We start from the raw sequence: 27410 nt of genomic DNA on the forward strand, positions 1-27410 counted from the left end.
TACAAACGCTTAGACAACACCTTCAAAGACCATCGTAAACGGCAAATTCCACATTAACAATACAATACAAACAGGCTGGCTTTCACAGTTTCAACACAGTAAACATAGATAAATGGACTTTGACTGACTAAACACTTCCTGGTCCGTCGTATGCTGATGGTATATGAATGTAAAGAATAATCTTGTTTTTATATATTAAAGGCTCCCCAGAAAATATGAGAACTTCGAGAGTCAAAAATGCGCAGGAGACTTATTTGTTAGTTTAGAGAAAGAATATTTGTAACAAAATCATTTTTTCTCAATCTTTCTCTCAATAGAGAGAGAGAGAGAGAGAGAGAGAGAGAGAGAGAGAGAGAGAGAGAGAGAGAGAGAGAGAGAGAGAGAGTGAGAGTCACAGCTGTATGTGATGTAATGCAGCTCAACATCACTGTAGCCCATACACTCCACAGAAGACGAGCAGGTGGATTACGGGGTTTTTATTCACAATCTCCTGCAACACAATATGCCAGTGGAATAACGACGGGAAATTAGTTTTGGTTTCAGGATTAACAGTCACGGTGAAATCCTCATCAGTCTGTGTATATCAGTAAACAAAAATACATAAATCTGGTATTGCAAAATAAAACAGAAATGATCGTAACTTGGTGTGATGTATAGTGTATATTATCTTGTGTATTCTGGTAGCTGACATGAAATGACACAATACATCTCCTTATGCACTGGCATTACACTGATGCAAACTCCAAAATAACCCATTTTAGAATATAATAAAAGATTGTAAACACATCCACCATTTAGCATGAGGCGAGTAAAAAACACAGTTCACATACACATTGTGTATGTGGTTAACGAACAGGCTGCTACACTAAACTACGAGCTAGCCAAACTAACGTGAGCTATTTAAATGCACAGGTAAAAAGGCGGCTCTCAAAGACAGCAAGATTAGGCAATAAAACGTCATGAAACGAACACAAAGAGATGCATAATATATTATGTGCAACACAGTATGCCAGTAAAATGATGAGGGGAAATCAACTTTGGTCTCAAGATTAACAGTCTGAATAACACACACATGAAACAGGTTGCTCCTCCTCTATTTTTTTAGAGGCAAGAGGGAGATCAAAATATAAAAAAGAATATTTGGTTTAAATAAACCGATACCAAATCTCAGGATTATTTATAAAATATTTTTTCTCTCTTCTTTGGAAAAAATCCATTATTGAAATTCTGATTAAAATGCTTCAACAGCGACACCTGCAGGCAGGGGGAGAAAGATCAGTGTGTGTGAAGTGGTGGTGGGGGGCAGTGGAGGGGGAGTGGGGGACAGAGGAGGGCGTGTGCCTGCTGTCCTCCGCAGGGCGGGATCTCTTACATCAATTTAATGTACTTCATTTTTTTTCATGCTGATCTGTGATTGGCCATGACACGTAAAATGACGCTCTAAGGGAGGATGTCCTTCCTCACCAATCAACAACCAGAATGCAATATTGACATTGCGTTGGTCCAATGATAGTTTCCAGATTTCATCTTCAATTCTCTCCACTGTAAGGCAGAGTAGCACAGTGGATAACTAGCAGTAGATAGCGCCTTGCGTTAGCCAACGCAACGGTTACCTTGTTGTAGCAGCCTGAAGGACTCTTTATACATCCATGGAAGGACTGTTAAGGACTGTTGTAAAACTAACGGTGAGAATGGATTGGACAGTGCGGCGCAGCAGCGGCAGGAAGCCACCGGGGAGGCTGGAAAGAGAAGCAACCAGAGAAACAACCAGGAGAGTTAGCTTGTTTGTCATTGTTGCTACTGATATCAGACTGATTAAGCAGCAGCCACAAAGGTCTGTTAACTAACAAATAAGATGACCAACAGCTACAAATGGACGCTATGACATGTATACTTCATCTCCATGAAAGAAAGAAGAAGACGTCAGATAACGTGAGTCAGATACAGCTTCTCTCTCTCTGTCTCCTTGATCGCTAATTTCATCTCTGATGGTTAAATGTCTCTGTGGCTGTTGTGTGAATTTATTTCCTTCACAAGAATGCAGCAGAGATCATGTAATGTGCTGTAGGTAGTTTGCTTGTTGAAGTTCCAGTGAGCTGCCTGGACTCACTCATTCATTTGGAATTGATCCATTTTTTAACTGAGTGGTTGTTCAGTCACCTGTTGATGTTGTGTGATTAGTGAACGAGTGTGCAGGAGGTCTGCTTGTTGTGACAATTTCATCATTGATCGTTTTTATGCTGGGTCTATATTGAGTAATAGCTTAAAGTAACTAGAATAACAAGTGTTAACATGTCAGCTTTGTAGACTATATTTTATATATTGTACATATAGATATATGTAAGTCATGTATTTGATACATGCATTAATACTTTCTGATGTGAACCTACACTTTTAGATCTGTGAATGTTTTTAGTGTTTAATCTTTCTTGTATTCAGCACTGATCTGTACCTGTATCAGATTACAAGCTTTGTGCTACTTTATATATTTCTGTATACTAAGAAAATACATGTGGAAACACGTGTAAATCATGTGATATGTTGTCTGTTTTTGATGAGAACATAAATTTGTTGTCACAGTACAACAATACTATAAATCTGAATTTCACTTTGTTGGTAAAATGACACATCCTGAACCACTCCAGGGCTAAAACGAGCACTTCTTTGTTTAGAAACAATATGTATATGCTAAATGTCTTTAAAGAAGCAGCCTTTTCACCACTCAGGGGTTTTTTGTTTTTGAAAGTAAATTGTTTTATTGGCATATAAAATTGCCCCCCACCCCTCCGATTTCATCGGGTGGGACAATGATGTAGTTTGATGCAGTTTGTTGTAAGATTCCACATTGGTTTTCCTCCTGTCCTCCCCATTTTTTGAGTCACCAGCCACCACTATATATATATTTATATATATACATGACCGCAGTGGTAACCCTGTCTAATTGTTGGGGATCACAGAAAACCCCAGGTGTCCTAGCAGGTCGTTTATGTCATTTATGCTCGCTTTGCTGTTGCGATATTTCCAACAGCACCTGAACATAGCATAGCAACGCCGCGATCCTACCACTTGGAGGCGCAATGTACAAAGAAACTATTAAACTGTGAAGGCAAACTAAATGAAAATTGTATCAAAATGAGGGAGAAGTTAGTTTATTTTGTGTAAAATATGTAGACTAATTTCAGCAACCAATAAAAAACATTAAAAAGCTGTAAATACAAATGAAAACATCAGGCTGTCTACAAACAGAAATAATAGAAAACAGCAGCTCTGTGTAATTATCACTGAATGTTCAGTTCTATAGTGCAAAGCATCCTTTGCTGGCAAAGGAAACAAAGCCCTGCGCTCAGTCCTTCCCAGCCGCATGATGACGTTGTCATGCTGACTCTGAGGATGTGGCCCTCAATGCTGGGATCTATTTTTAGCTCCACAACCTCAAGGGCCGGACAGACAAACAGGGCAAACTGTCACTCAGACCACCTGCCACAGTCAGGCGGGCAGCCAGGCATGTTTGTTGTGCAGGACTAAGAAAATAATTGGTGTACTGCTGTTATGACCTTCATCAGCAGTTAAAACTCCCAGAGCATTTTGTTCAAGTTCATACAAATGCCCCAGTGTCCCTACAGAAGGCCTCTGTGTTGATGAATAGCTAAGGGAGGAGTAAAATACAAATGTGTTTGTATCACTTCTGGACAGGGCTATTAGCTAGTACTGAGGACACAGAGGTCATGTCCTCAGTGTTCCTGAGAATGTGGGGGTTGTAAAGGGGAATTACACCAATTTCACTCATAAATTGTCTATTTACGAGTCATGGTTAGCTGTACTCAGCCTGTGAAAGCAGCTGTATAATGTCTTCTGTGACTCTGGAAGAACTTGGTCAAGCCTGAAGAATTATCCCTGGTGATGTCATGGTGATGTCTGTAGGGTTGTTTCACATTGGGCTTGGAGACTACAAATATACAGAGAGTCTGTCGATGAACTAGAAATATTGAGTTTGAGGGTGTGGGTTTCCACTCAAGGTTTTGAAGGCTGATTTTTTTTGACTGAATCTTTTACATTGACTTTTAAGGCAATAACAAACTAAATGAATCAACTAAGTAAAAGGTAAACTAAATAGATTTTGTGTTTCTCCAACAAAAATACATTCCTGGTTCTGGTCCTATTATTAATAATACTGGGAGATAAAATCGATAGAAAGTACAAGTGATCAATTCAGTGAATTGAAAAAAAAATATATAGAAAGTTTTCTGAATGTTTGTTTGGATTTTCAAGCATTTCTTAGAAGGATGAGATTGCTTTGGGGGACCATGGTCTCATGACCTGGGGATTTCTAAAATGTAGGCTGCAGCCATGCTTTTGGGGACATTGCATCCATTTACATTACTGTAATTCACTGGAGGAATAACCATAACCAAAAAAAATAAATAAAAAAAGACAGAAACTACTTCAGATTGTGCTGAATCCAAAAACTGAAACTGGTTGCATAGTGTGATATACGTAGGTCAGACCTACTCCTAGCAGACCTAAACCTACTGTCCTAGTCTAGTTCTATCCTGGTGGCTGTGGCTCATGTGGTCCAGTAATCACAGAGTCGGTGGTTTGAACCTCGGCTCATCCTGTACTTGAGCATCACTGAAGCCCAAATTGCATGTGACAGCCAAGCAAAGGCACTGCAAAGCATTTCGTCCCACTAAGGAAATAAAGCACTATATAGTGCAGTCCAAGGACTCCAGGACCACTTAAACTTTTTATGTAGTAAAAGTTACATAAGTGTGGTTCTAAGACTCTAGGACCTTGTAGTAAAACCTATATAAATATGGTTCTAGGACTTCAGGACCACTTATGTTTTTAGGGAGTAAAACCCATGTAAGTGTTGCTCTAGAACTCTAGAACCACCTACAGTAGCCCAAGAGTCCCAGTCCACTCAGTCAGTCAATAGCAAAAAGCATTCTCCTACAAAGCAGAGACACTCAGACGCAGCTCAGGTTTTACAGTATATTGTTTTATTTTGCGTTCTCAACATCGTCACAGTACTAGTTTTACATCAATAGGGTTTTTGTCTACTTAGAAACAGAATGCATAATAAAATAAGAGCACTCCTGCCTTCCCTTTGACTTCAAAAGTGGGCTGTGAGTGTGAGAGAACAGGAGCATCTCAGGAAATAAGTCAGAAGCATATTAACTGTGTAACAGTTGGCTGTTCGTCTCTAGATCCTATGATAATTCAGTCCTGTCCGAGGCAGAGAGAAGCAGTTTGATGATTATGTAAAGATCAGAGGGGAGCAGGAATGCACCTTCAATGTAACTGCAGACATTGAGTAGTAGTAGTAATAATAATAATAATAATAATAATAATAATAATAATAATAATAATAATTTACAGACTATTTACATATGTTTCTTATTTCTCCTCTCTTTACTACCCACCAAACCCTTGAAATGTTTCCTCCCTTTCAGACCCTTTTTTACTTCATCAAGTTACATTAGATTTCCCTAGATGGATTTGCTATTTACACTCAGCAGTATACTGCCATGTCTTTATACTGTACAACAGAAATACAGGTGAAATGCATGCTGGAGAAGAATGACACAGCTTTAAATGAAGAGACACACTAGCAGGCCAGAAATCATATAAATGTAAACAAGCATCAATCGGAGAAATCAAAGCTACACTGAAACATTTAGGGTCTATTCAAGCCTGCTGCTCAATAGAATAACACTTAAAAAAAAAAAAAAAGACAGAAAGAAAAGAAAAAAAGAAAACGGTAGGCATCAATGGCATGCAACAAAGCACCTCACACGGAATCTGGACAGGTTTTTTATAATAGATCAGTCTTCTGAAGGAACTGGAGGGTGGTGACTGACAACACTTTATTATATTATGGAGAACCATCAATATTGAATAAAGCTAAGTTTCTTCTTGGCTGGTTTCTTTCACATTGTTCCATAACAAGTAGATCAGAAGTCTGGAGAGAGAAGTTGTGATTAGTCAGATGTGGTGGTAATGGTGGGTCAATTCAAACTGGTCCCCAATGTACCTGGTGTAAAACTGATTTAAAATGTTATGACCATGTTATATTGGCACTTTCCTGACTCTGCAGAATATAAACTATGCTGGATGAAATGCTGTAGGCGCTGTATTTCTTAATATACCAGAGCCAAACATTCTAACATAAATAATATTTTAGAGTAGCCTACAGTACATAGAGCCTGGATCATGAGAAATATTTTAGTACCACTTTATAATAAGGCATGCTTTATAAATGATTTACAGGTTACAACTAATAGCTTCATTAATGGTTATTAAATACTCTACTAATGCTTTATAGATTGCATAAATCATTAATAAGAACAACATTCGGGTTGCCAGGTTGTGAAAAATGTCTTTGGCCGGTCTTCCTCTCCCAGTATCCTCTCATAGCACAGGAAACTGTTTAGCAGAGGTAGTAATCCACCCAGATCCTGACACATCTCTTCTTAGTAAAAAAAAAACGTATTCTGCAGCCTAAACAACAACCACACTCAATAAATAATTGTGCTGTGTCAAATAGTATCTATGCTACGCTCCATTTTTATTGTCTGACCACTTAAAGATCCTGTGTTTCTCATCATAATGTCAAAAGCACTCATCGCATTGTCTCTTTCTCTTTGAACATTTCCAAAGCCAAGCGAGCATAGATGTTCGCCGGCCCTCAGTCTTCTTCTTCACTACCTTTGCGAGCACATTGATAAGCTTCTTTGAACGTCACTGCCACCAGCTTTACAACTGCAGACTTGATGGATGATTGGAAATACAATTTTAATGACTACGTAACATTTATAACTTTGTTGCCTAGAAGATTCTCAGAACTTGGCAACTCAAAAGTTCATATTAGTGGCTTTTTACTAATACATAAACCATTAGTAAATTATTTAATAGCCATCAGTTAAGCTATAAGTTACAATTGATAAACTCTTTATAAAAGGTGTATTATTAAAAAGTGGTACCTTGAAAACTGGAACCTTGGGAAATAAGTATTTAAGAATACTGATCTACTCACTTGTCAACAGTAATGTGTGAGCCATTGACAGAGACATATGATAAATATGGAGATAGAGTTCCATTCGCTGTTCTCATCGCCGTCTGTCCATTATCACACAAAGACATTTTCCTCTCATAGCCGCGATTCCATCCAGCTTCAACTAAGATCTGATAAACTACTGTATGTGGATCAGGAAGCGATACAGATTTGGTTATCCTTTGGATTGACACAAATACATGGGTGACTTCAGTTAGCTGTAATTGAAGAAGTCAAAGCTATTCTACCATTCATTTTCAACAACTGTCGACTGTAACACTGATATAGTTTGGGAATACACAATAGTTAGAAAATAGCCTCATAATACATTGTTACATGCAATTATTTTACTTTGACATTCTTTATAAATGCGAAAGGTCCAGTCCCTCCAAATCCATGTGGATACTTGCACTTCACTGAAATATGGGAAATATAGGAAGAAATGACATAGGACGTTGGGAGGAGAAAAAAAAAAACCTAACAGAACTAACGAAACAGAATAACCACCAGATTGCGATTGCTCTTGGACAAAAAAGTAAATACATATTGCACATACAAGTAAAAAAAAAAAAATCCATCTCATAGTCTTTAAGCAGATACAGACTAACTTCTGCCACTGATATCAACTAAGTAGAACAAGTGCCATATCTATTGCTGCACCCCGCAACAGAAAATATGCTCCAGCACACCAGCCCCCCCCCCCCCCCCCCTGCCTCCACTCTAACACACACCACAGATACTGTGTGCACAGGATGGCTGGGAGGTACAACCAGCCGTCCTATAATATGTCTAGAATGATGATTGATATAAAATTTGCGGTGAGTGAAGCATGAGAGCGCCGACGCCGTCACAGAATGATAATTATTGATTTTTATACTGTGTTCGTCCGTGCGGCTCTGAGGGGAAAAAAAAAAGTCAGATGGAGGGAGTAAACAGCACTGCACCGCGCACACTCTCGCTGCTCAAGAGAGTCGCACGGTGAAACCGAAAGAGAGGACAGGGCACACTCAGCCAGCTGAGAGCTTCCACGTCAGGAGAGACACTTGGACAGTCATGTTGCTGTTTCCCTTCTGCACAGTTTCGACTCCTTCCACTTCCCACAAACAAAAAAAAAAAAATACACTTCCTCCTCCTGCGGATCGGGCTTGTAGAATCCTACCAGGCTGCAGGACAACATACAAAGCATTTGATAATGTTTATTAGACTCTGAAAAAGTAGTTAGAAAAATAAAATGACGAGCGGACGAGCAGCTTAGTACTGAAGGGGGCGGACATTCGGATGAATCTGTTTTGCTCAGCAGCTCGCCGTGGCTACTTTTTCCACGGCGGAGACAGAGACGCGACTGTGAACCGATGACGAGTGTAAGTGGATGAAGGTATACGCAGGCCGTTGTGCAGGTCTTCGCCGGCCTTCAGCGATCTTAACAGAGTTCTAACTCAAAGGCAACCGTCTACAGTAGTATTCCAGTGTACTGCGTTGCCTAATGAAAGCTTTGATTGGTCTCTTAACAGTGAAACTACGGCCCCTATGTGCGAGTATAATACTGAGATTTGTAATTGATGCCATTTGTTCTGTAATAATAATTATAACAGTTGATATTATTTTACAAAATACTATGCACAATATACATAAAGCAATTTTTGTGACTAAATTAGTAAATGCTTCGATAATTGGCACATTTATCACTGCTAACAGAGATATCACAGTGCACTGTGAGCTACCGCTACATTAAATACTCGTACAGCTACTGCTGAGGCTGACCGTCTGTCTGTCTGTCTGTCTGTTCAGCCAAACCATCCTAGTTAAAATCACTTTGTAGACATTAAAGTCGAGATTACTATTTACTTCTTCTGTAAAGTACTAGTAAGCGAGATATTTGATCATGTTCCTTTAATTTACTGAGGAGAAACAGTAGGTGTGGTCTTTGTGCATGCTCTTGCGTTGTCGTCTGTTGCTCCTGAGGCATGAATTATGATCTGAAATGAGCAACCGGAAAAGAACTGTGTTGAATAAACTGCCCTCTAAGAAAAAAAAAAACGCTGAAGGAGGCACACAATCTCGTCTAGCTTCACATCTCCCTGGAGAAGCAGACCAGCGATGCACAGTGCGACCGTATCATCAGCTGAGAGCCTCGGAGTAAAATCAAAGTTCAGTCAGTGAGCCCGGAGAGAGGCTCCCTCGCTCCTCACACCACCGTACTGATGCCGCTGTGCTTGGGCTTGGTGCTGCCGGGGGCCTGGGACGGCGCTGACGGCGGGCCGTGGTGGTGAGGGCCGTGCGTCGGGTGGGAGGAGTGTGCCGGGTGGGTCGGGTGGCTCCCGTGGCTGTGCTGCGTGTGAGAGTGAGGTGGGAACGGGGGCTGCTGGCCGTGAGAAGGGGGCGGGTGGTACTGGTGCGGCGGGTGCTGCAAGTGGGCCGGCGGGTGGTAGTGGTGGTGGTGGTGGTAAGGCGGGGGGTTCTGGGTCATGTGGCAGAACTGGGCGTGGTGCGGGTGCATGGTGACGGGAGCGTCCGTCTCCACCCGGGCTGTGTGGTGCAGGTTGGTGGGATGCGGGGTGTGGGAGATGAGGGTAGGGTGTGGGGTCTGAGGGGTGGGGCTGGGAGACTTCACCCGCCTGGTGCCGAACAGAGAACCCAGAAGTGAGGAGGAGTTGGGCAGAGACTGGCCGCTGTGGCGCGACGGGCAGTCTCGGCTGGAGGGAGTTCTCCGCCGCATGTGAGGACTGCTAATGATGGACCCCTGCAGGAGAGAGGACAGTCAGATCATGCCAGACAAACAGAAGAAAGTGTGCTTCAACCTGCAGATATTATACTGACGCCGTCCGGTGAGGTGCAACAGATAAAGTGAAAGTATACTTGCTACGGGTTCAAATTTTGTAAATTCTACACAGAAAAGAGTGGATGTGGAGACACAGTGGTTTTGGCTTCTGCAGTGTGCACAGGCTTGTTGAATTCCTCACACAGCAGCACCGACTGCATGACCAGCTATAGCTGATCACAAATCTCACACGATTGGCTTTTGTTGCCTCGTGGAAAAAGTGTCTCCATTTCTTTTTCCTGGTTGACTGCCTTTGTTTGTCTATCCATGCTAACATCTCACGGTTGACTCACCCTAAATGGTTTGGAGGCTCAGCTTGCTGAGCTTGTCAGAGCCTGCAGCATCTGCACTGTCATGAACACACAGACAGCTTCTAAGTCTTCAGATTCCCTCTCTTGACTGCAGACACTGTTGAGTTTTCTGTCACTATTATATCTGGTTCCCAAGGTTACAGTATCCTCTTTCATTTTTATATGCCCCAAGTTTGGAGGTTGCAGCCTGTATAGAGTACACACATCTGTATGTATTAGCCTTTTCTACTGACAAATTCATGTTCGCTGTGAGTGCACTGACTTAACTGATGTTTTGATGTTTCTAAATTCCCACTTAGCCGGACAAACAAAACCTTCATAGGAATACTTTATAAGGACTCAAAGCACAGTAACACAGAATAACATCAAAACAAATGTTTGTGTTAGAAGAAATGAAGCAGATCTTTCAGAGCCATGCATGACATGCAAATTAAACTATTCACCAATGACGTAATAAGTCTAAAAGATTCAAAGTCTTGAGTTATGATGTGATTATCTCTTTTTATAAATCTTTTTGCATAATTGATAAAGCAGTCTGACCTCTGCGATGAATTTGGACATAATGTTTTCTGGATTCAGCTGTATGGTATAATATTTGGGTTATTTCTGTGACAGTTTTTCAAGGAACCACAATGACCAAAAGGATTAGAGTATAATTTATCGATACACGAGTTAAATGTTCATATTTATGTAGCTTTTCATAGCAGTCGGTGAAAATTCTACATAGTGTTAGCGTCTTGCGGCCAGAACAGCAGTAATTGGTAAAAAGTTAAATGAGAAAAACCCTTGATAGGTTTTCTGACCAAAACCAATATGGAGCACAAATTGAATATTGATAAATGACCTGACCTGGTCTGAAAAGCTGGATGACACTGGGACCAGAGCCTTGTTCTTCTTCTTACGTGGCTAAACGAGTCTAAGGCTAACATGATGCTAGCCATCTAACAAATAGCTTAATTTTGCTGAGATAATTACACAAATCTTGATGATTTTTCAATAAGCTAGAGGAGACTGTATGTTTCCGGAAATTACTGAGCCTTTTTAAAAAAAATGGATGGATTTGTGACTTTGTAAATTTTCATCTTCAATGGAAACTAATGGGATTTGTAGACAACAAGTAAAATATAGAATAATGCCAGGCTTTTCCTTTAAAGGTGTAGTGTGTAGGATTTAGTGGTATCTAGCGGTGAGGTGGCATCTAGCCCCCCTCTCCCGCTGCCCCCCCCCCCCCCCCCCCCCCCCCCAGCGTGCAGGAAAACCTATGGTGGCTGTGAAACTCGCAAAAAAAATCCAGTGTTTGGTTTGTCCGTTCTGGGCCACTGTAGTAACATGGTGGTGCAACATGGTGGGCTCTCTGGAAGAGGACCCACTCCCTCTGTAGATATAAAGGACTCATTCTAAGGTAACAAAAACACAACGATTCTTATTGTCAGGTGATCATACACTAATTAAAATGATTATGAATTAATTAAAATATAACTATGAATATTAAATTCAATTTCTGCCAAGTCCGTTCTGCTAGATGCCACTAAATTCTACACACTGCACCTTTAAGGTCTTATTGCTCTGACAACAGCTCCAGATAAACGTCAACTGAAAACTTCAGGCTCGTGTCAAATTATTCACAGTCAAATCAAGCTAATTCAGTTAGCCGCAAACAAAAAAATATGTTGAATGAATGTTATGAATTAACAGTTTAAGATCTGTTCATTCATGGTATGGACCTTTTCGCTGCAATACATTGCTAGCTAAGTATAAAGACAAAAATGGAAGGGGGAGAACTTAACGTCAAGGCCAGGGGTCAGTGACAGAGAGTAGTGTTTAGAGTCGATCACTGCAAACTGTGAGAGCATGCAGTAGCAACTGACAGAGCACGGCCAGGTCCACTTCGAGTGAACAAAGGACAAAATTCAGGAAATGGCTAAAAACTAACCCACTACACATGACAGGAGGACTCAAAGGGAAGTTTAACACAGCAGGCCGAATGTGAGTCAGGAGTATTATTAGTCGTGTCATGCTGTGTACATGAAGGGTTAACATGTGTCAGCCACAGCGGGTCATTCCCGTTCAGCCCCATGCATGCACGGCAAACAAGGTGCTCACAACAAAAAACACCACCAAAACAGAAAATAGCTTGTCAAACTACAAAGAAACATAAACACAGAGACTTGCGTGTTCAGAGTGAACAACATAAAGTCAGAGGACAGCTCAGCATCAGTTGCATCCTACTTACTTCCATATTGCTGTCTAGTGATCCTGCACTGCTGCGTCTCCCACGCTTGCCTGCCCAGAACATGTAACATGACAGATTAGACACGCCCGGTTAAGACGTGGAGGTGTATATCCCTTCTGTGTATGGGGGGGGAGCTAGCACCCTACGGTGACGAAGGTGGCACAGGTTTAGCTAGCAGCAGACTCTCAGTATGGCAGGGGGAGGCTATCGGGGACTAAAGGGAAGGGGAGAAGCCAGTCACTGCTCTAACAACTCCACAACAAAATCAGCCACCAGGAGATTTCTTCAGGTGTCTACAGCAACTTAAGGTACAGCTGGCAGGAGACCTTTAGTAAAATACTTGCAATCAAAGTTGGCTGTATTAAAGGGGACTCCAGCAATTTAGTATTGCACTTCCATGAAGTTGAGGGAGTCACAAGATACAGATTAAAGGAAGTATGGTCAGAATTGAAGTAATAGAGACCGCGATATCCAGATTTTTAAAACTTAGTAGTGGTAAAGGTCCAAAACCACTGGATTCTACATTTCCCATAATGCAATCTGCAGCATCTTTGCCTGCCTTATCAATGCCATCTTTCAAACATCTTTCAAGCTCCACACCTTCTGTTTTTAACCCAGGCTTTCTATTAAAAATGTAGTCTCTAAACCTAAGATAAGATTACCCTGATGACATCATCAGAGTTATTTTCAGAGTCCCAGAAGACATTGTACAACCCCATGCCTGGTAAATTGAACTTGTGTAAACTTATGTGTAAAATTGGTAGAGTTCCCTTTTGAGGGTAAAGGAAGTGGTATTAATTTGAGTCATGTGAACCAAAGTGAACTGCAAATGTTGCAAATGTTTTAATTTTAGTGATACGGAGTGATTCACAAACATCTCCTGAGAAAAATATATGTCTCAAAAATATCCAACTTTTGGGCTCCGTAAAACTGCTATTAAAACGGGCTGTCTCTCAAAAATCTTCAAAAGCACTGATTGAAAAAACAAGAACAACAACAAAAAAAAGCGCTCTTCTCTCTGATGTTGCTTAATTAGTCTGAACCTAGTGTTGAGGTCACTGAGTTAGGTTTGTGCAGAGCAGCTCTGTAGTATGGAGGCAACTGTCGAAGCTCCGTCTGAATCAACCACACCACATTAATTCCTCTTACTGCTAAGACGCTCAAATTGATCACAGTGACCTACATAGCTCTGCCTCCTCCCCCACCGGTGATGCAGGATTATTAGTTGATGGCCTCCAGTAAATTACACCTGGGCCCATTAGCAAACACACCCATCTCTTATCTCCTTGCTTCACTGGCTTCACCGCTCAAGGGAAAGTTTTCTCTTAAGAGACTCTGCATTGGTAAGTCAGTTGCAGTGGCTACCACCCAAATCAAAACTGTACAGGAACAGAAAGCTTTTTCAAAGTTTCCAAATCAATTAACATCCAGGAGTGAATAGTATCATGCCAGCATCCAGCTTGGGTACACGCTCTACTTTGTTTAGCAGAGGGATGAGACATGAGAAAGTGGGTTACCAAGGCAACCCTTAATTTTACCTGCATCTGAGAGGTCACGCAGGGAGCTGCTGAGGGCGCTCCTCTTCAAACCTTCACCGATGGCATAGCTGTCGTCGAGGCTTGCTCGACTCAGGTTGCCGTTGCCCGTTTCCTTCTTTAACCCCGAACTCTGGGACATGCTGGGCCTCACCACCCCCTTCTGTTTTTCTAGCTCAGCTGTGTGGGGGACACATATACAAAGTTGACACTGATACAGATCTCTTAATTTTATTATTTTATATTTCAACTGATGTGAGACTACAGTCTGCTTATCCTTGTTGAGAATAGATATCTAGAGAAAAACATATCATTTTTGCTCACATTCTATTCGGTACTTCTCCATCTCTTGGACTTCAGCAATAGATTCACGCAAATCATCAGTAAACTTTTTGCGGTCCTGAGGGTTGGGAGCATTGAAGTTGATGAGGACTTTGATGTCAGCTCCAGGAATGGCTGAGGTCAGCCGGACTCCATTGGGATAATCTAAGGAGTAAAGATATCATCACTTTAATCCGTGTCCACACAAAACAGACAGATCAGTAGGGGAGTTGACAGAAATTAGAGTTGTTTCAATAACAGACAAAACTTCTGCTATCATTAAGATGTCAGTATGTTTCAAACAGGGAGCCTTTAGGATCGTTGTACAGTATCTGAACCCCCCTTCTCACCCAACACACCTTTGCCACATCTGAGTTGAGGGGCAATCTACGTCCAACAATTTTTGTAGTTTTATGAAACCGACAATCTGACAAGCACGGCCACTTCACCAAGCGATTGACGAAGTGTGCAGGATTGATCTTCTCTGTCAAAATCTCTTTTTTCTTTCTTCATACAACTACTGCCCAGCTTCAAATTCCTGGGCACCCACATCTCCAAGGACCTCAATGTGGACAACCAACACCACCTCTGGTGAAAAAGGCACAGAAGTGGCTCTAGTTCCTAAGGACATTGAGGTAGACCAACCTGTCAGAGCAGCTCCTGGTGTCTTTCTATCACTGCTCCACAGAAAGCATACTCACCTACTGCGTCTCAGTGTGGTATGCCAGCTGTTCTGCGGCTGACAAGAAGTCTCTCCAGAGAGTCGTCAAATCAGCCCAGAAAATCACCAACACACACCTGCCTACATTGCAGGACATCTACAGCACCCGGCGAAGACACTGTAGACAGTTTTTACCCCATAGCCATCAGAGCACTGAACTCTGCTCTGCATAGACCCCTCCCCCCCTACCAACCCCCCAACACACACCATCTTTATGTTTTATGTGCAATACTGACCAATCCAATAATAAACCTATCAACCTAGCTACAGTCTGTTAATATCTGTAAGTTTACTAGCAATGCTAGTTTATTTTTACTTGATGTGTATGCATGCAACTAGTACTTAGTATGTACATACACGTGTGCATATGGGTGTAAGTACACAAGAACTGATGTGTGAATGTACAATGTGTAATGGAAGTTGCACCTTCAATTTCACTGTACTGCCGTGCAATGACAATGACAAAGGCATTCTATTCCATTCTTTTCTATTTCTGTTGCTTTTTGTGGTTAACACCACAATTGCCTTCAAAAAGAGACCGTCCAAAAGTGTGCACCACTATACCCATTTCATAATTCATTGTGTAGCGCCCCTCTCTATGATGGCAGGGTTCAAATGGGCTCAAGCCACCTTCAAGTATGGACATTCCCAACAGCCAAAACACTTGTGCCTTTAGACGTGGTCTTTGTACAAACTACTTTGTTTGAATTATACTGACACCTTGAGCAAAAGCCTACATAAATGTCTCAATGGTACTTACACTGATTCTCGAAGAGCAGCACTTGCATGCCATAAAGTGAGAAGGACTGCCGAAAACTGTACGTCACAGAGTTCTTTTTCTTCTGGAAAATTTTAGTAACCTATGAAAACACACAGAATATACTGCATTGTAGACTCTTTCAGTGACATTCCCAGGAGGGCTTTCAATGTGCTGGAAGAATAAAGACTGCCGTACCACTAGCAGGTCATTAAAGAGGAAGATCTCTCTTTGGTGCAGACCCAACTTTTGTGGTTTGTTGGGGTCTGGCACTTCAAAAAGCCTGCAGTAACAGACCAGCCTCCGGTGGGGAAGGGATAGTACCTGCATATACAAAACAACATAATTTCTGAGTCAGTCTCTTGTTGTCTCACAGAAAGCTTTCAATGTACAAAATAGCAAAAATATAACTTTATACATTTCGCAGTGTTTACATCTGTTCCATAGAGCCTCTGGTTATTGTACAAATAGATGACAGAAAGAGTAATACTTACGCAGCCCAGACCATGGTGTAAAGAGCCAATCTGTGGAGCGAGAGATACATACAGGAGACATTTTACAGGGATTAGTGATCAGATCTGTTATCATCACAGAACAGACATTCTATGTAATGTTCAACAAGAAATATGGGCCAAATTTTAATTCAGGAGTGCTACTTTTCTGGGTCACAGGGAAAACACGCATGTGTCCCGCATAGGATTCAATACCCTCCTCCTTCACTACATTGTGTGTCCAGTTTGTGTCAGCCTTTCTGGTCATGATGGATGAGAATCAATAGACTGAAAGGAAAGGTGGGATTTCAAGTAAACACCTTCAAGATCACTGGGTGTGAGGTTGTTTGTCTCAGTTATTATTACAAAGCAGTCAGAAGGCACTTTTCATCGCCAGCACTTGAGGCGAAAGACATATTACGGCCATTCAGCATGAAAGTCTCTGGTCCTGAATTGATGTGTCACAGTGAAGAAAGTATGCTCTAGTAAAGAAAAATCTTGTATGAATGTACAAGAATGTAGGCCATGAATAAGCTAGTGCTCTCTGCAACAGCTCAGAGGGGGTAATTTGGTTCTGCACACTCTTGCTAGATTCAGCTCCTGAGTGTAGAGGAAGATAGAGGAAATACTCCAAGTAACCCAATGGTGAATTCAAACTCACCGGCTTTTTCCCTACAATAAGTTTCTCCACTTTCTGAACCTGGGACACATGATCTTCATTAGTCTTGAGCTCCCGCTTTCGAATCCGCTCATATATCCCTACCAGCATCTCTCGGGGGATGTCCTCCCCATCATCCACTCCTGTCAGAGGATAAGAGAGAAAAGACAGAGAGAAAAAAAGAGAAGGATTAATGATTAATTCAAAGATTTATGAGAGTTGATGAACCTCAGAATTTGCTTACATATTGCTGCGCTGCATATATATCACACAGAACAGACAGAAATGTCCTTCAGAGCTCTCTAAGGACATGCATTTCTCCTCCACTCAATACTGTACTTTAATTACTCGCACTCCAATAGGCAGAGAAATGAATTAGCTATGCCACAAAGCCGTCGCTAATACCCTCAAAATCTGTTGAGGGCAACTTAAAAGTGCTTTGCCTCACCAGCAAAGCTTTCTTGGCCATGACTTACGAAAAAAAAAAAAAACTTATGGACATGGCTATTAATCAAAGCAAAATGCATGGACAAAACTCAATTTGAGGTGAATATTTATCCTTGGAGCTGCACAGTAACGTCTCAAGGACAATAAGCCGGATGCGATGCAGGGAAGAAGAACAAAGTACCTCGAAGGTTCTTAACAAAGTCCTCCAGCTTCATCTTCCTCTCAGGCTTGACGTTGGGGCTGTACATGTCGGTGTTAAGGAGGATGATGGCAAAGGCCAGGATGAAGATGGTGTCTGGGTTCCTGAACTGGCGTACCACACCAGGGTTGCAGATGCAGTAGCGTTGGCTGTGAAGAGGATGTTGAACACAGAAACTTTTAAGTCGAACTGAAATTAAAATTCAGTTTTGCTAAGAAATCAATACAATACATATCTCCTTGATGTTTGTTTTGACTACTTATGGCTAACGCAATCCTTTCCATAATGCAGGTGAACACAGTGCTGAGTGTGCTGGAGCAGTGAATGATTCACATGGTATATGAACAATAAGTAACATCTAGCGGGAGTCAAAACAAATGTTACCAAGCTAGGCTAACTAGCTTCCAATGGTCTTCCCAGATGTTTAATGTTTTAAAGGCAAAGGGAAAAATGGTCTGTATTGTTCATGTTGTTTTCAGTCAGTAGCACACCAAGGAAGTTGACAGTGTGTTTCTTATCAAAGCTGGCTCTCTGTTGTCTGTCAACTGATGTCATGGGAAATGTCTATCCAGAGGCTAAATGCTTAAGATGCTGTTTACACAAATATATCCCCCCAACATTTTAAACTGGCACTAGTATTATACTCTGTACTTTCTTGCACAAAAGTCAGGAAAACTCAAAATTCTGTTTAATTGAGAAGTTAAAAGTTTGAAAAAATCTTGGCATACTGGAGCATGTTGCTAATATTAGATCTGACTACTCATAAAGACTTCCCTTCAAGACAAAATAAATTAGTAAGCTTCCCTGTCAGTGATTAGTTCCACTTATGGACAGGGGTATCCATATTGATATTGATATTGCACACTATGCTGTAATCATACACAGTTAAATAATGCTCCATAGTCTCAATTCAAAATAAATGAGCCAGTATGATTGAAGACTGTCAGTACCGCCTACAGCCATCAGACAAGGCCGTTTAACATCTTTCTGTGTCACCATAAGCAACTTCATGATCATATGTGGACTAGGCTGCAGGCGAGCGCCAGATGATCAGTTATCATTATTTCTCCAGTGTAACAGTGACTGCAGTGTTTACTGAGGCCGAAACGTCCTTGCTCAGTGCTGATCGAAGCAAATTCTCTGTGGCCATTAGAGCACCTTCCCACCAGACGTTTGGAGAAAATAAACGAGGGACAAACAACATCCGTCAGCAGCCCTGAGGGAGGTTTTCTCTACTTTTTGAACTAATTTTTTTGAAATTATTTTCTGCAATGATCTGATAGAACAAAGTCTGGATTTGAAATTGCACTGCTGTAGTTATGTCTGCAAGTGTTAAAGGAAGACACTGGTGTCACCTCCGTTTTAGAGAGGGTAATGGTGTTTTTGAAATGGTGCAAAGCTAGTTTTTTTACATCCATTAATCATACACACTGTGTTGGTGGTAAATACTAGACAAGGCAATGAACCCAGTAATGACCATCTTGTCAAATATTCCTCAGTTGGTCTCAGTTGATAGAAGACCCTATTTGCAAAAATGTCACTTAATTCCTTCAGTCTGGGGACGATGACTCGGGGTGATCAATTCTATGATCTGGCAATCATTAAGTCTAAGCTAGTTTGGGAGAGGAAGCGGTACTGTCATGTACTGTGTCCCTAACTGTCAGAGGAATTTTTTACCTGTAGGCCTCTATCAGCCGCTCAACCTTCTGCGCCTCTCCCTGGACTCTGATGTGTGCCTGGAATTTCCTGAGTGCCTCATCCAGCTCCATACCTGAGAAGTCCATTTCATCCACCACACAGCTGGTGAGAAACACACAGTTAGCAGTGGTAAGTGGGAAGATCAGTTTGGATAGGAAAATACACATGATCCTTTAAAACAGGAATAATATGATTGTTTGAGGTTTGTTCATGCATAAACTACATTAATCTGACAGCTTAAGTTCCTTGCTAATTTTTACGTTCAACATGAGATAAATATGACTGCTGTCAGCTACAAATGACAAAAATCTATATTTTTTAGGACAACAGCCCTGTTTCAGCTTGATAACACAATTCATTTTTAGATATTATCTAAAGAGTTTTAGTAAATTTTCTCAACCTGAAGACTTCTTATTTTCCCTTTTTCTTCCTTCATTCTCAAAAAAAACTTCCTAGAAGTGGAAATCCAAGGCTTTCATCCCCACCAGTGAAACTTTCTGTAGCCTATTTCAACTTTTGATACTTGATTAGTTTGACTTCCAATACATTTACTTAAAGCAGCACTAATCAGTTTTTTTGTCGACTTGGTAGAAGAAAAACCCAATATTCACTCCCCAGAGAAAACTATATCTTTAGCTGCTAAATGCTCCGCTATATTAACTGGCTAGTCGCTAACATTGTCTGTAGTTTGTTGCCGAGCAAGTAGTGTATCAGAGTGATCAGAGCTTTTTAGCTAAAAATAGCTGACTACTGCTGTAAATGAGGTTGATGAGAGCAGTGAGATTGAACAAAGCAACAACAGTAAGTTGCAGGCTGTAAAAGGAAAAACAATTACCTAAGAGATGTTGAAATGTTCAGTAGAGCTGATGGGAACTGCAGAGTTTGGTGTTAGTTCTTTCTAGGTTTGTCACTACAAACAACCCCTTTCCAACAACCCCAATGGTGATTGGCCCACTATAGATAAATGCAGCTTTAAAACAGGACCTATGCTTACAATGGAGTTTTTTTCCATTTAGATGTTGACACTTCTCCTTAGATTAAGGTCCTGACAAAGGTCCTGACACTTCTGTCTCAGCTGAAGTAAGGATTGTGACGCCGTGATACCTTGCATGTCAGGATTTATAGACATCTTCTCCAGAAGCCCTTTCGATATGCCTTTCAAACTGACACTGATGGCCCTTTCCTGGCCTTATCCTCAACTGCATCTCAATGAGCTCTGATAGAGCTGGTGTATTTCAAGCACAAGCTTTTACTTGGTATTTCTAAGTCTGTCTGGTCTAAAGCATAAAGAAGAGGCTCTATTTGACTGATGCAAAAAATCATTACTGGAAAATACGAGATCTTTATGACTTCCTTTCTCTAATAAAAGGATTGTAGAATATAAATGGAGTCCTTATGTTTATCTGAGCATCACAACAATTTCCTGAGTGGATTCTATTTCGGTTTATTTCCTGGATGTAACTCGGGTCATTAGGTGGTACTCAGAAACTCCAAAGACTGTTTGAATAAGTGTAGATTGCAAACTGGCAACCCTATTTGCAAGTAAATGATCTTCCATGCTTATATTCCTGGGAGGCAGATAAAAATAAATTCTGTGCAAAGGCATAGGTGGCAAGTTAAATCAAAAGCATGTTTTGAGAATCTCGAGGTTTTCAGGGTTGAGACAAAATGATCCATCTACATAAACAAATGCGTCAAAGAGTACATAGACACGAATCGCTTAAAACTCACTCAAGGACATCTCGGTTGAACTGTTTCTGCCTGTTACCCAGGAACTCTCCAATCATCTGTCTACTCAAGCCCTTCCTCTGGAGCAGGAAGTGGGCCACACCCACCGGAGTGTCTGGAACAAAGTTTCGCTCTATCAGATACTGGATGCCTTTTTCTGGTTTCCTGGAGACACAGGAGAGACAAAAAGGGAAGGAGTGAGGACACAATCCAAATCTGTGATTATCCCACTGCACTTCTGCCCCTGGCCAGATGTGTGTCAGATGAGGGACAGGATTTAGGGAAGATGGGAGGGAGGGAGGTGGTGGAAAGAGATGAGGGCTGAGAGTAGGGAGGAGGGAAGCCACTTTCCTCTGCGGTGTTGATCACAAATGATTAAAAGGAACTTAATGGCTGGCTCTGAAAGAAACCAAATCCACAATCATCTATGATTAAATGGAATCACACAGGCTCAAATGAACCGCTCTGCATGAAGTGGAGCAGAATCAGTCCTGGGTTTGTTTTCATTCGAAGTGTAACAGGCAGATAGGTGCATTTCAATCATCATCACTGCATATTTATGGTACATAAGAGCTTCATGCTGGGTTCTTCAACAAAAAACATTCTCCAAGTCATAAGTAATGGACTGGATCTAATTTACATTGTCTCTTCTACCCCTCATTGGGTATGTAATATGTGATTGTGTAATTTAGAGGTTAAAAGGTCCAAGGATTGTATAATAATGTGTCTGGCACTGTGTGGGCAGTGTGTTAATGGACATAATGCACCGGGGTGTACATACTTGTTGAAGAGGTTGAGGCCGATGCGGTAGTGCCTTTTGCGGATGATATCATTGCTGAATGCAGGCGAGTCCCAGCTGTTGCGAGTCTCTTTGTGGTACGTCTGCTTGCTGAGTGTCTGCTCCCTCAGACTGTCTCTGGATGAGGACTCGGAGCTGCAGTTGATGGTGTCGTTCGAGTTCGATGTGCTGTTGATGCTGTCGTTGTCACCATCAGAGAAATCAGACTCTGACTTACTCTGGCGGTTTGCAGTGCCATTGATGGCCAGGTGGGCCTCCAGTTGTCGTGGCCGATGGCGAGTGCTGTCGTCTTCTCTGGAAGGCCCTCGGGGTGGCAGGCTGTGGCTGATGTGTTTGGGGCTGCTCTGTTGGTTGCTGATGCTCCGTTCATAGGCGTTTTGTCTCTTCAAAGAGCTTCGGTCAGAGCGATCGCTCAGCTCTACAGAGCTGTCGCTGGGGGGCTCGATGGTCAGTAAGGGTAGGTGGTCTACCCGCAAACGCTGCTCTTGGCACTCCAGGGACGGTGTACTGCGGCAGCTGGTGTCCGTGTCCCCTTTCTCATCCTTATGGGCCAGGGACCAGTAGTCCTGGGAGGAGTTGAGGGAACGCTGACGCAAGTCTGATTCTGTGCTGGAGGGTCGGTCTACAGACTGAGACAGAGGCAGGGGTGGTGACAGCTCCTCTTCATCGATGTAAAGGGTGACATCGCTGTAAGATGCTGTCATTTCGTCTAGTTTTCGGTGTTCTGAGGCGCTGTGGGAGGGTTTCACCGGGCAACTAACCTCCCTGTCCATATCCTGGTGGCCTCTACCTGGCTCAGACTGGCTATCATCACCATGTAGGCTGCGACAGTTTAGAGCGTCATCTATGGACTCAGCTAGAGATTTGACCTGCCTAGAGAAGGCATCTTCTAGTTCTGTGATAGCGTCTGTGAAGTCACTCTGTGTCGTGGGGGTCTTAGCCTGTACCCCCATCTCCTCACCATGCTCTGACTGCACCAGTGTGCCGATTTTGGTGCCATCATCTGTTAGCGAGACCTGCTTTCCCTCGAAGTAGGAGCTGTGGACTTTTTCAGGTCCTTCGAAGGAAAACTGCATTCTCATATTGGATAGGACGATCCGTCTGGACATACGGTTCTCAGACATAGAACTTCTAAGACGCTCAAAGTTCTTGTTCATCTGGTACTGGCGGAAAGCTGTCTGGATGGTGCGGGCTGCATGCCGAGTTATAAAGCGGCCACCATATTTACGCTCTAGCATCTCCACCTGCACAAAGAGAGGGAAAGTTAGTGCTATAAATACTTCTGAGACACAACTGGGAAAACTTTGTCTAAATAGTTCAATGGCTGCAATTCAACCTTGAAAATGTTCGATGTCATGGGACAACTCGTGATAGTGAATCATCAATATCATCACAGTTGAAGGATAGAATTAAATGCTCACTCTCTGTAGGCTTCAGAGTTGGCTGAAAAATTGAACGGGAAAGTTCGTTTCTGACCGTAGGTCCACTTACTAGATTGTTCTAGAACTTTCAACCAAATCTCACAGTTTTCATCAACCTTGTGACCTCGGTATGGAACTTTGCTCAAGTCAAGTCATGTGATGACCTAAGCCATAATTCCCCTTAAAACCTGACTAACAGGCTGTTAACAGGTTTGTAGTTTGTTCCAAAGCTGCTGTGGGCATCTTCATGGATTCCTGAGGCAAGTATTTAACATCCATAGAAATGTCTTGAATCCCTTTTGCAGTGTATTATATGGCTAAATATGCTACCTTGGAGCTTTGAACGGCAACCACTGTCAGAGATCCAAGCTAACCACAGGCATTCCTATGGGAAGTAGCAAACTAAAATCTTTAAAACATTTTTCACAACTGTAAACAGTGAGTGTTTGCAACTCAAAAGATACCTTTTGTTTGGAGTATCACTTAAAATAACTGTCTTTACCTCTGGAACAAAACAAGTTTTCATATGGCAAGAGAAGTAAGGCTATTACCTTGAAACATGGATTAGACGGAATGAAGAACGATACTGCTGCCTTATCTGCTTTTGTCATGGCTTAAAAAGAAGAGGAGTGATGATGGCATTTGAAAATGGCCTGAATTTAGGGTTTATTAGACTCAAATAGACTCCCAGGAAAGATGGATAATGTTGGATTGTTATGGGAATCCAGTTTGACAGATAAACTGGTAATGGCCCAAATAATGATGAGGAATTGCTCTTGGAAGAACTACCAAAAACAAGATTTCGAGGAAAATATGATTATAGTTGGGGACTGCAGTGCGATTGGACATAAAAAATGACATAAAGAGACCACAAATTAAGATGTAGTAAAGACTATAAAATATGTACTGAAATATAAAATAATTAATAGTGGGTGCTGCAGTATCCCTAATTAAAATAAAGATGAAAATGAACATATTTGAAAGGAATCAGTCAGGTGTTTATTACACGTGTACGCTTAACTGAAATGACTGAGAAATAGATCATTAAACTAAAGTGATGTGCTTCTAATTAAGATAATGTCCAGTGCTGTATTACAGTACATTAGCTCCTTCTCTCTGTCCTGTGCCTTTTACACATTGACCCAGTTCTCCATGTATGGAGTCATGGTGTAGAATGACACTAATCATGTTTCCCCACCCCATGTATGGGCCACGGTGGCTCGCCAAAAGGAACATGGACCATGACAATGAGTCTCACTCCAACAGGCTACAACTGTCACTACCTAACAAGAGGGCCAGTGTACTTCAACCACAAATGCAGCTGACACAGCCACAAGTCCTAACCAGACTGTACTTTGTGATTTGTATTTGACTGGCATGAAGAGATTTTACCAGACAGCAGCTTATAGTAACAGCTGATATAATAACCACTGACTGTTTTATGACGTTTTATATTGTTTATTGCTAATAGATCATTCAGAAAGGCATTTTGTTACATTTTGACAAATTATATTCACTCTAAATCATGTCATGTAGGGTCATGTTGTATTGCTGCTGGTCCCAAATAATATCCAGATGGATGAGAGACGACTCTATCAGCTCTGATCATTCGGTGTGACATAATCAACACAGAAATTGCGTTTTTTGAGGCAGATTTGTTTGGATTGTGAGCTGTGAAGTGTTGACTCAGTGCCTTTTGATTATTTGGTGGAGCATCATGCTATTGCCAGTGCTGCTTTTCCTTACTTTGCAGCTACTATAGAAAATAAATATATAACTGGGAAAGAAAGAGGAAGATACCTTTGATCTGAACCCACTCTTGATCTGGTCTAGCTGTGGGTCAGTCCCATTACATGGATATAGCTGAAATTGGGGTCTAATCTGATTCAGTTCAGTTTATCTCACAAAAAAATGTATTCATATCCTTGCCAAGTACACAAATTTAGTAAAGCAACTGATTTTATCATAAACATCGGTCCACTGAATTCAAGAGGGATTTGCAGTCAACAAACGAGAAAAACCTCTTCAAACCAAGCCAAACAAACTCTTAAAAGGACTGTACTTCTTAGGAAATGGGAAACACAATAAATATTTGAAGCACACTTGGACTCACTAAGATTTGAAACCAGACTGACCAAACATGCTTGGTGTTTTTGCCTCTATCTTATTGCCTCTTGTCCACAAGAGCCTCATCTGCAGTTCAGCTGATGTTTGCTCTGATGCTTTTAACACAGCTCTCTGTCCAACAGCAAAGTATTAGCACTTAAACAAAGAATTGTTTGTTTGCTATTATATGTATTTGTCAGGACATGCATGCATGCAAGACACTACATGGCTCACAATAGTGGTCTTGTCCTTGTTGTAATTATTTAATGCAAGGGTTGCATTGGTCAGTAGAGCAGTTTGAAAAGCTTTTGCACCATTTCACCTTAGCACATGCCACTGTTGGTCAGAACAAACACTGTCTATTTGTCTTGTGATATCCTGGTTTGGGTAGCTACCCTTGAATTTAGTTATCACTAGATTTTGTGTGGCCAAATTCCTTTGTTTGTCCATGACTCCTTGCTACTAGATAGATAACAGTTAGCATATGATAAACAGTACAGTACAAAAACCAAAATGATTGGCGGCAAAGTGATCCAGAGAGCAACAAAACCCTGTCTACTGTTCTGTTGAGACACTCAGTTCCTTGAATCTCCAATGTAGCCACTGCAGAGTGTATTAGGTCAGAACAGGCCGATAAATCAATATTGTCCTTTATGGACGTTCAGTGGTGATCATACCGTGTTAATGTTTTACCCAATTCTGTTGTCAAAATTAAAGCTGCATTAATTGATTTATTTGGCAACTTCTCAGCAGAGGAACAAGCTATAAACACAGCATTGATGTATTATTACCATACAAAGATGTTATAGCTAATGTGTTAGCAAAATGTTGTGTATTTACACATCCAGCACACACAGGGCAAAAATAACATTCATTTGCTGCCGTGTATGACTCAGCACACACTGTCTGACTCTCCTTTTGGCTCTGTTTTGGTCTTTAACAACTCTTGAGAAAAACATCTGGCTCTTTAGCTGTTAAATGCTCACTATGTTCACCAGCTAGTTGCTAACTTTGTCTCTCTGCTGTTTGGTGATGGAAAGGTGGTGTACAGAGGCTTTATTGAAGCTTTTTTGCTGAAAACAGCTGCCTGCTGCGACTGGAAACAGGGTTGATAAGAGTGCTGAGACTGAATGAAACCATTAAGTTGTGGGCTGTAAAACCAAAACAATGACCTAAACGCCCCATACACTGTAGAGCTGAGGGGAAAAAACACCGTTGGATGATAATTCTCTACAAGTGTCACCTTTCATGTTACATATGGTTATTTGTTCAAATAAAAATATTGATTAGCACAGCTTTAATGATTCCAAAAAAATTGAAAATTTAAATAAAGTGGTATTGAAGGTTTTACTTTTGTATAATACACTGAACATCAATTTTACATGTGATTTTAAACACTATGTTTTCTTATTAATATTGTGATATTGTTTCAACTATGTTATCCAGCCCTATAGTAGGCATACAAATGAAAGTTGTCCCTGTCTTTGTGTGTCCCTCCCCCTCACCTGCTTGTCCTGTAGGTCTGATGAGAGCTCATAGCTCTCTGACAGTGAGCGGGACCGCTTGATGGCCTCCTCCTCTGCCTGCTTGCGGAGGATAGACTGGGAGTGCTGGAGCTTAGGTCGGCGGGGCCGTGGGTGGCCGGGCAGCAAGATGTGACCGTAGAACTGGTTGTCCAGGTGGCTGGGGCCGAGCCCACCACTGTGGGTCACTGGGACGCAACTGTAGCCGCTGCTGGGGTCCACAGAGGCGCCCACCTCGCTGCCTGGAGCATCACCTTCCACACTGCAACACACACACACAGCACACTGTTAGTTAGTCTGCTGAGTCATTTTCCTGCGGGTATGCACTGCTTTGTGTTTCAGCAAGAAGCACGTGACAAATGGACAGAGTGAACTTTGATACTGCTGGCTGAGTATAAATACGAGTGAGAGAATTTATAGCAGCAGTCAGAGTGCTGACTGTTGCCTTTACACATTGTCTTCACAAGGCAGAAAATACCTCAATGCACCCTAAGCAGCTGTAAGACTGTACCACTAATGTTGAATATGAAAAATTAAATGTTTGTGAATAAATAATAAATATCAAAGAACATAAAGCTCTGAGATCACTA

At 41.6% G+C, this 27410-nt stretch overlaps 1 protein-coding gene and 1 long non-coding RNA gene across 8 annotated transcripts in view; one reads left to right on the forward strand and one right to left on the reverse strand.

Moving 5' to 3' along the window:
* Positions 1-1373: 1373 nt before the first annotated feature.
* On the forward strand, positions 1374-26907 carry LOC137182111 (uncharacterized). Of its 2 annotated transcripts, none has more exons than XR_010928249.1 (3): positions 1374-1932; positions 19229-19372; positions 26818-26907. It is a non-coding gene; the product is annotated as an uncharacterized lncRNA (long non-coding RNA). The 2 variants fall into 2 exon arrangements; XR_010928250.1 differs by lacking the exons at positions 19229-19372; positions 26818-26907 and adding exons at positions 17837-17881; positions 18618-19135.
* The window catches only part of iqsec1b (IQ motif and Sec7 domain ArfGEF 1b), a 199363-nt gene continuing 176931 nt past the window's right edge, over positions 4979-27410 (reverse strand). For 5 of the 6 annotated variants that reach the window (XM_067588396.1, XM_067588395.1, XM_067588399.1 and 2 more), the window contains 13 exons: positions 26803-27082; positions 21753-23014; positions 20975-21136; positions 19223-19345; positions 17528-17694; positions 16903-17042; positions 16245-16274; positions 15949-16074; positions 15754-15853; positions 14276-14437; positions 13955-14131; positions 12417-12466; positions 4979-9794 (listed from right to left, as the gene is read on the reverse strand). In XM_067588396.1, the coding sequence (XP_067444497.1) occupies positions 9240-9794; positions 12417-12466; positions 13955-14131; positions 14276-14437; positions 15754-15853; positions 15949-16074; positions 16245-16274; positions 16903-17042; positions 17528-17694; positions 19223-19345; positions 20975-21136; positions 21753-23014; positions 26803-27082 (3334 nt within the window). In that variant the 3' untranslated portion in view covers positions 4979-9239. The remainder of the gene's footprint in view (positions 9795-12416; positions 12467-13954; positions 14132-14275; positions 14438-15753; positions 15854-15948; positions 16075-16244; positions 16275-16902; positions 17043-17527; positions 17695-19222; positions 19346-20974; positions 21137-21752; positions 23015-26802; positions 27083-27410) is intronic. The other variant, XM_067588400.1, reaches the window with a different exon arrangement.

This window comes from Thunnus thynnus, chromosome 4, assembly GCF_963924715.1.
Source record: "Thunnus thynnus chromosome 4, fThuThy2.1, whole genome shotgun sequence".
Classification (NCBI taxonomy): domain Eukaryota; kingdom Metazoa; phylum Chordata; class Actinopteri; order Scombriformes; family Scombridae; genus Thunnus; species Thunnus thynnus.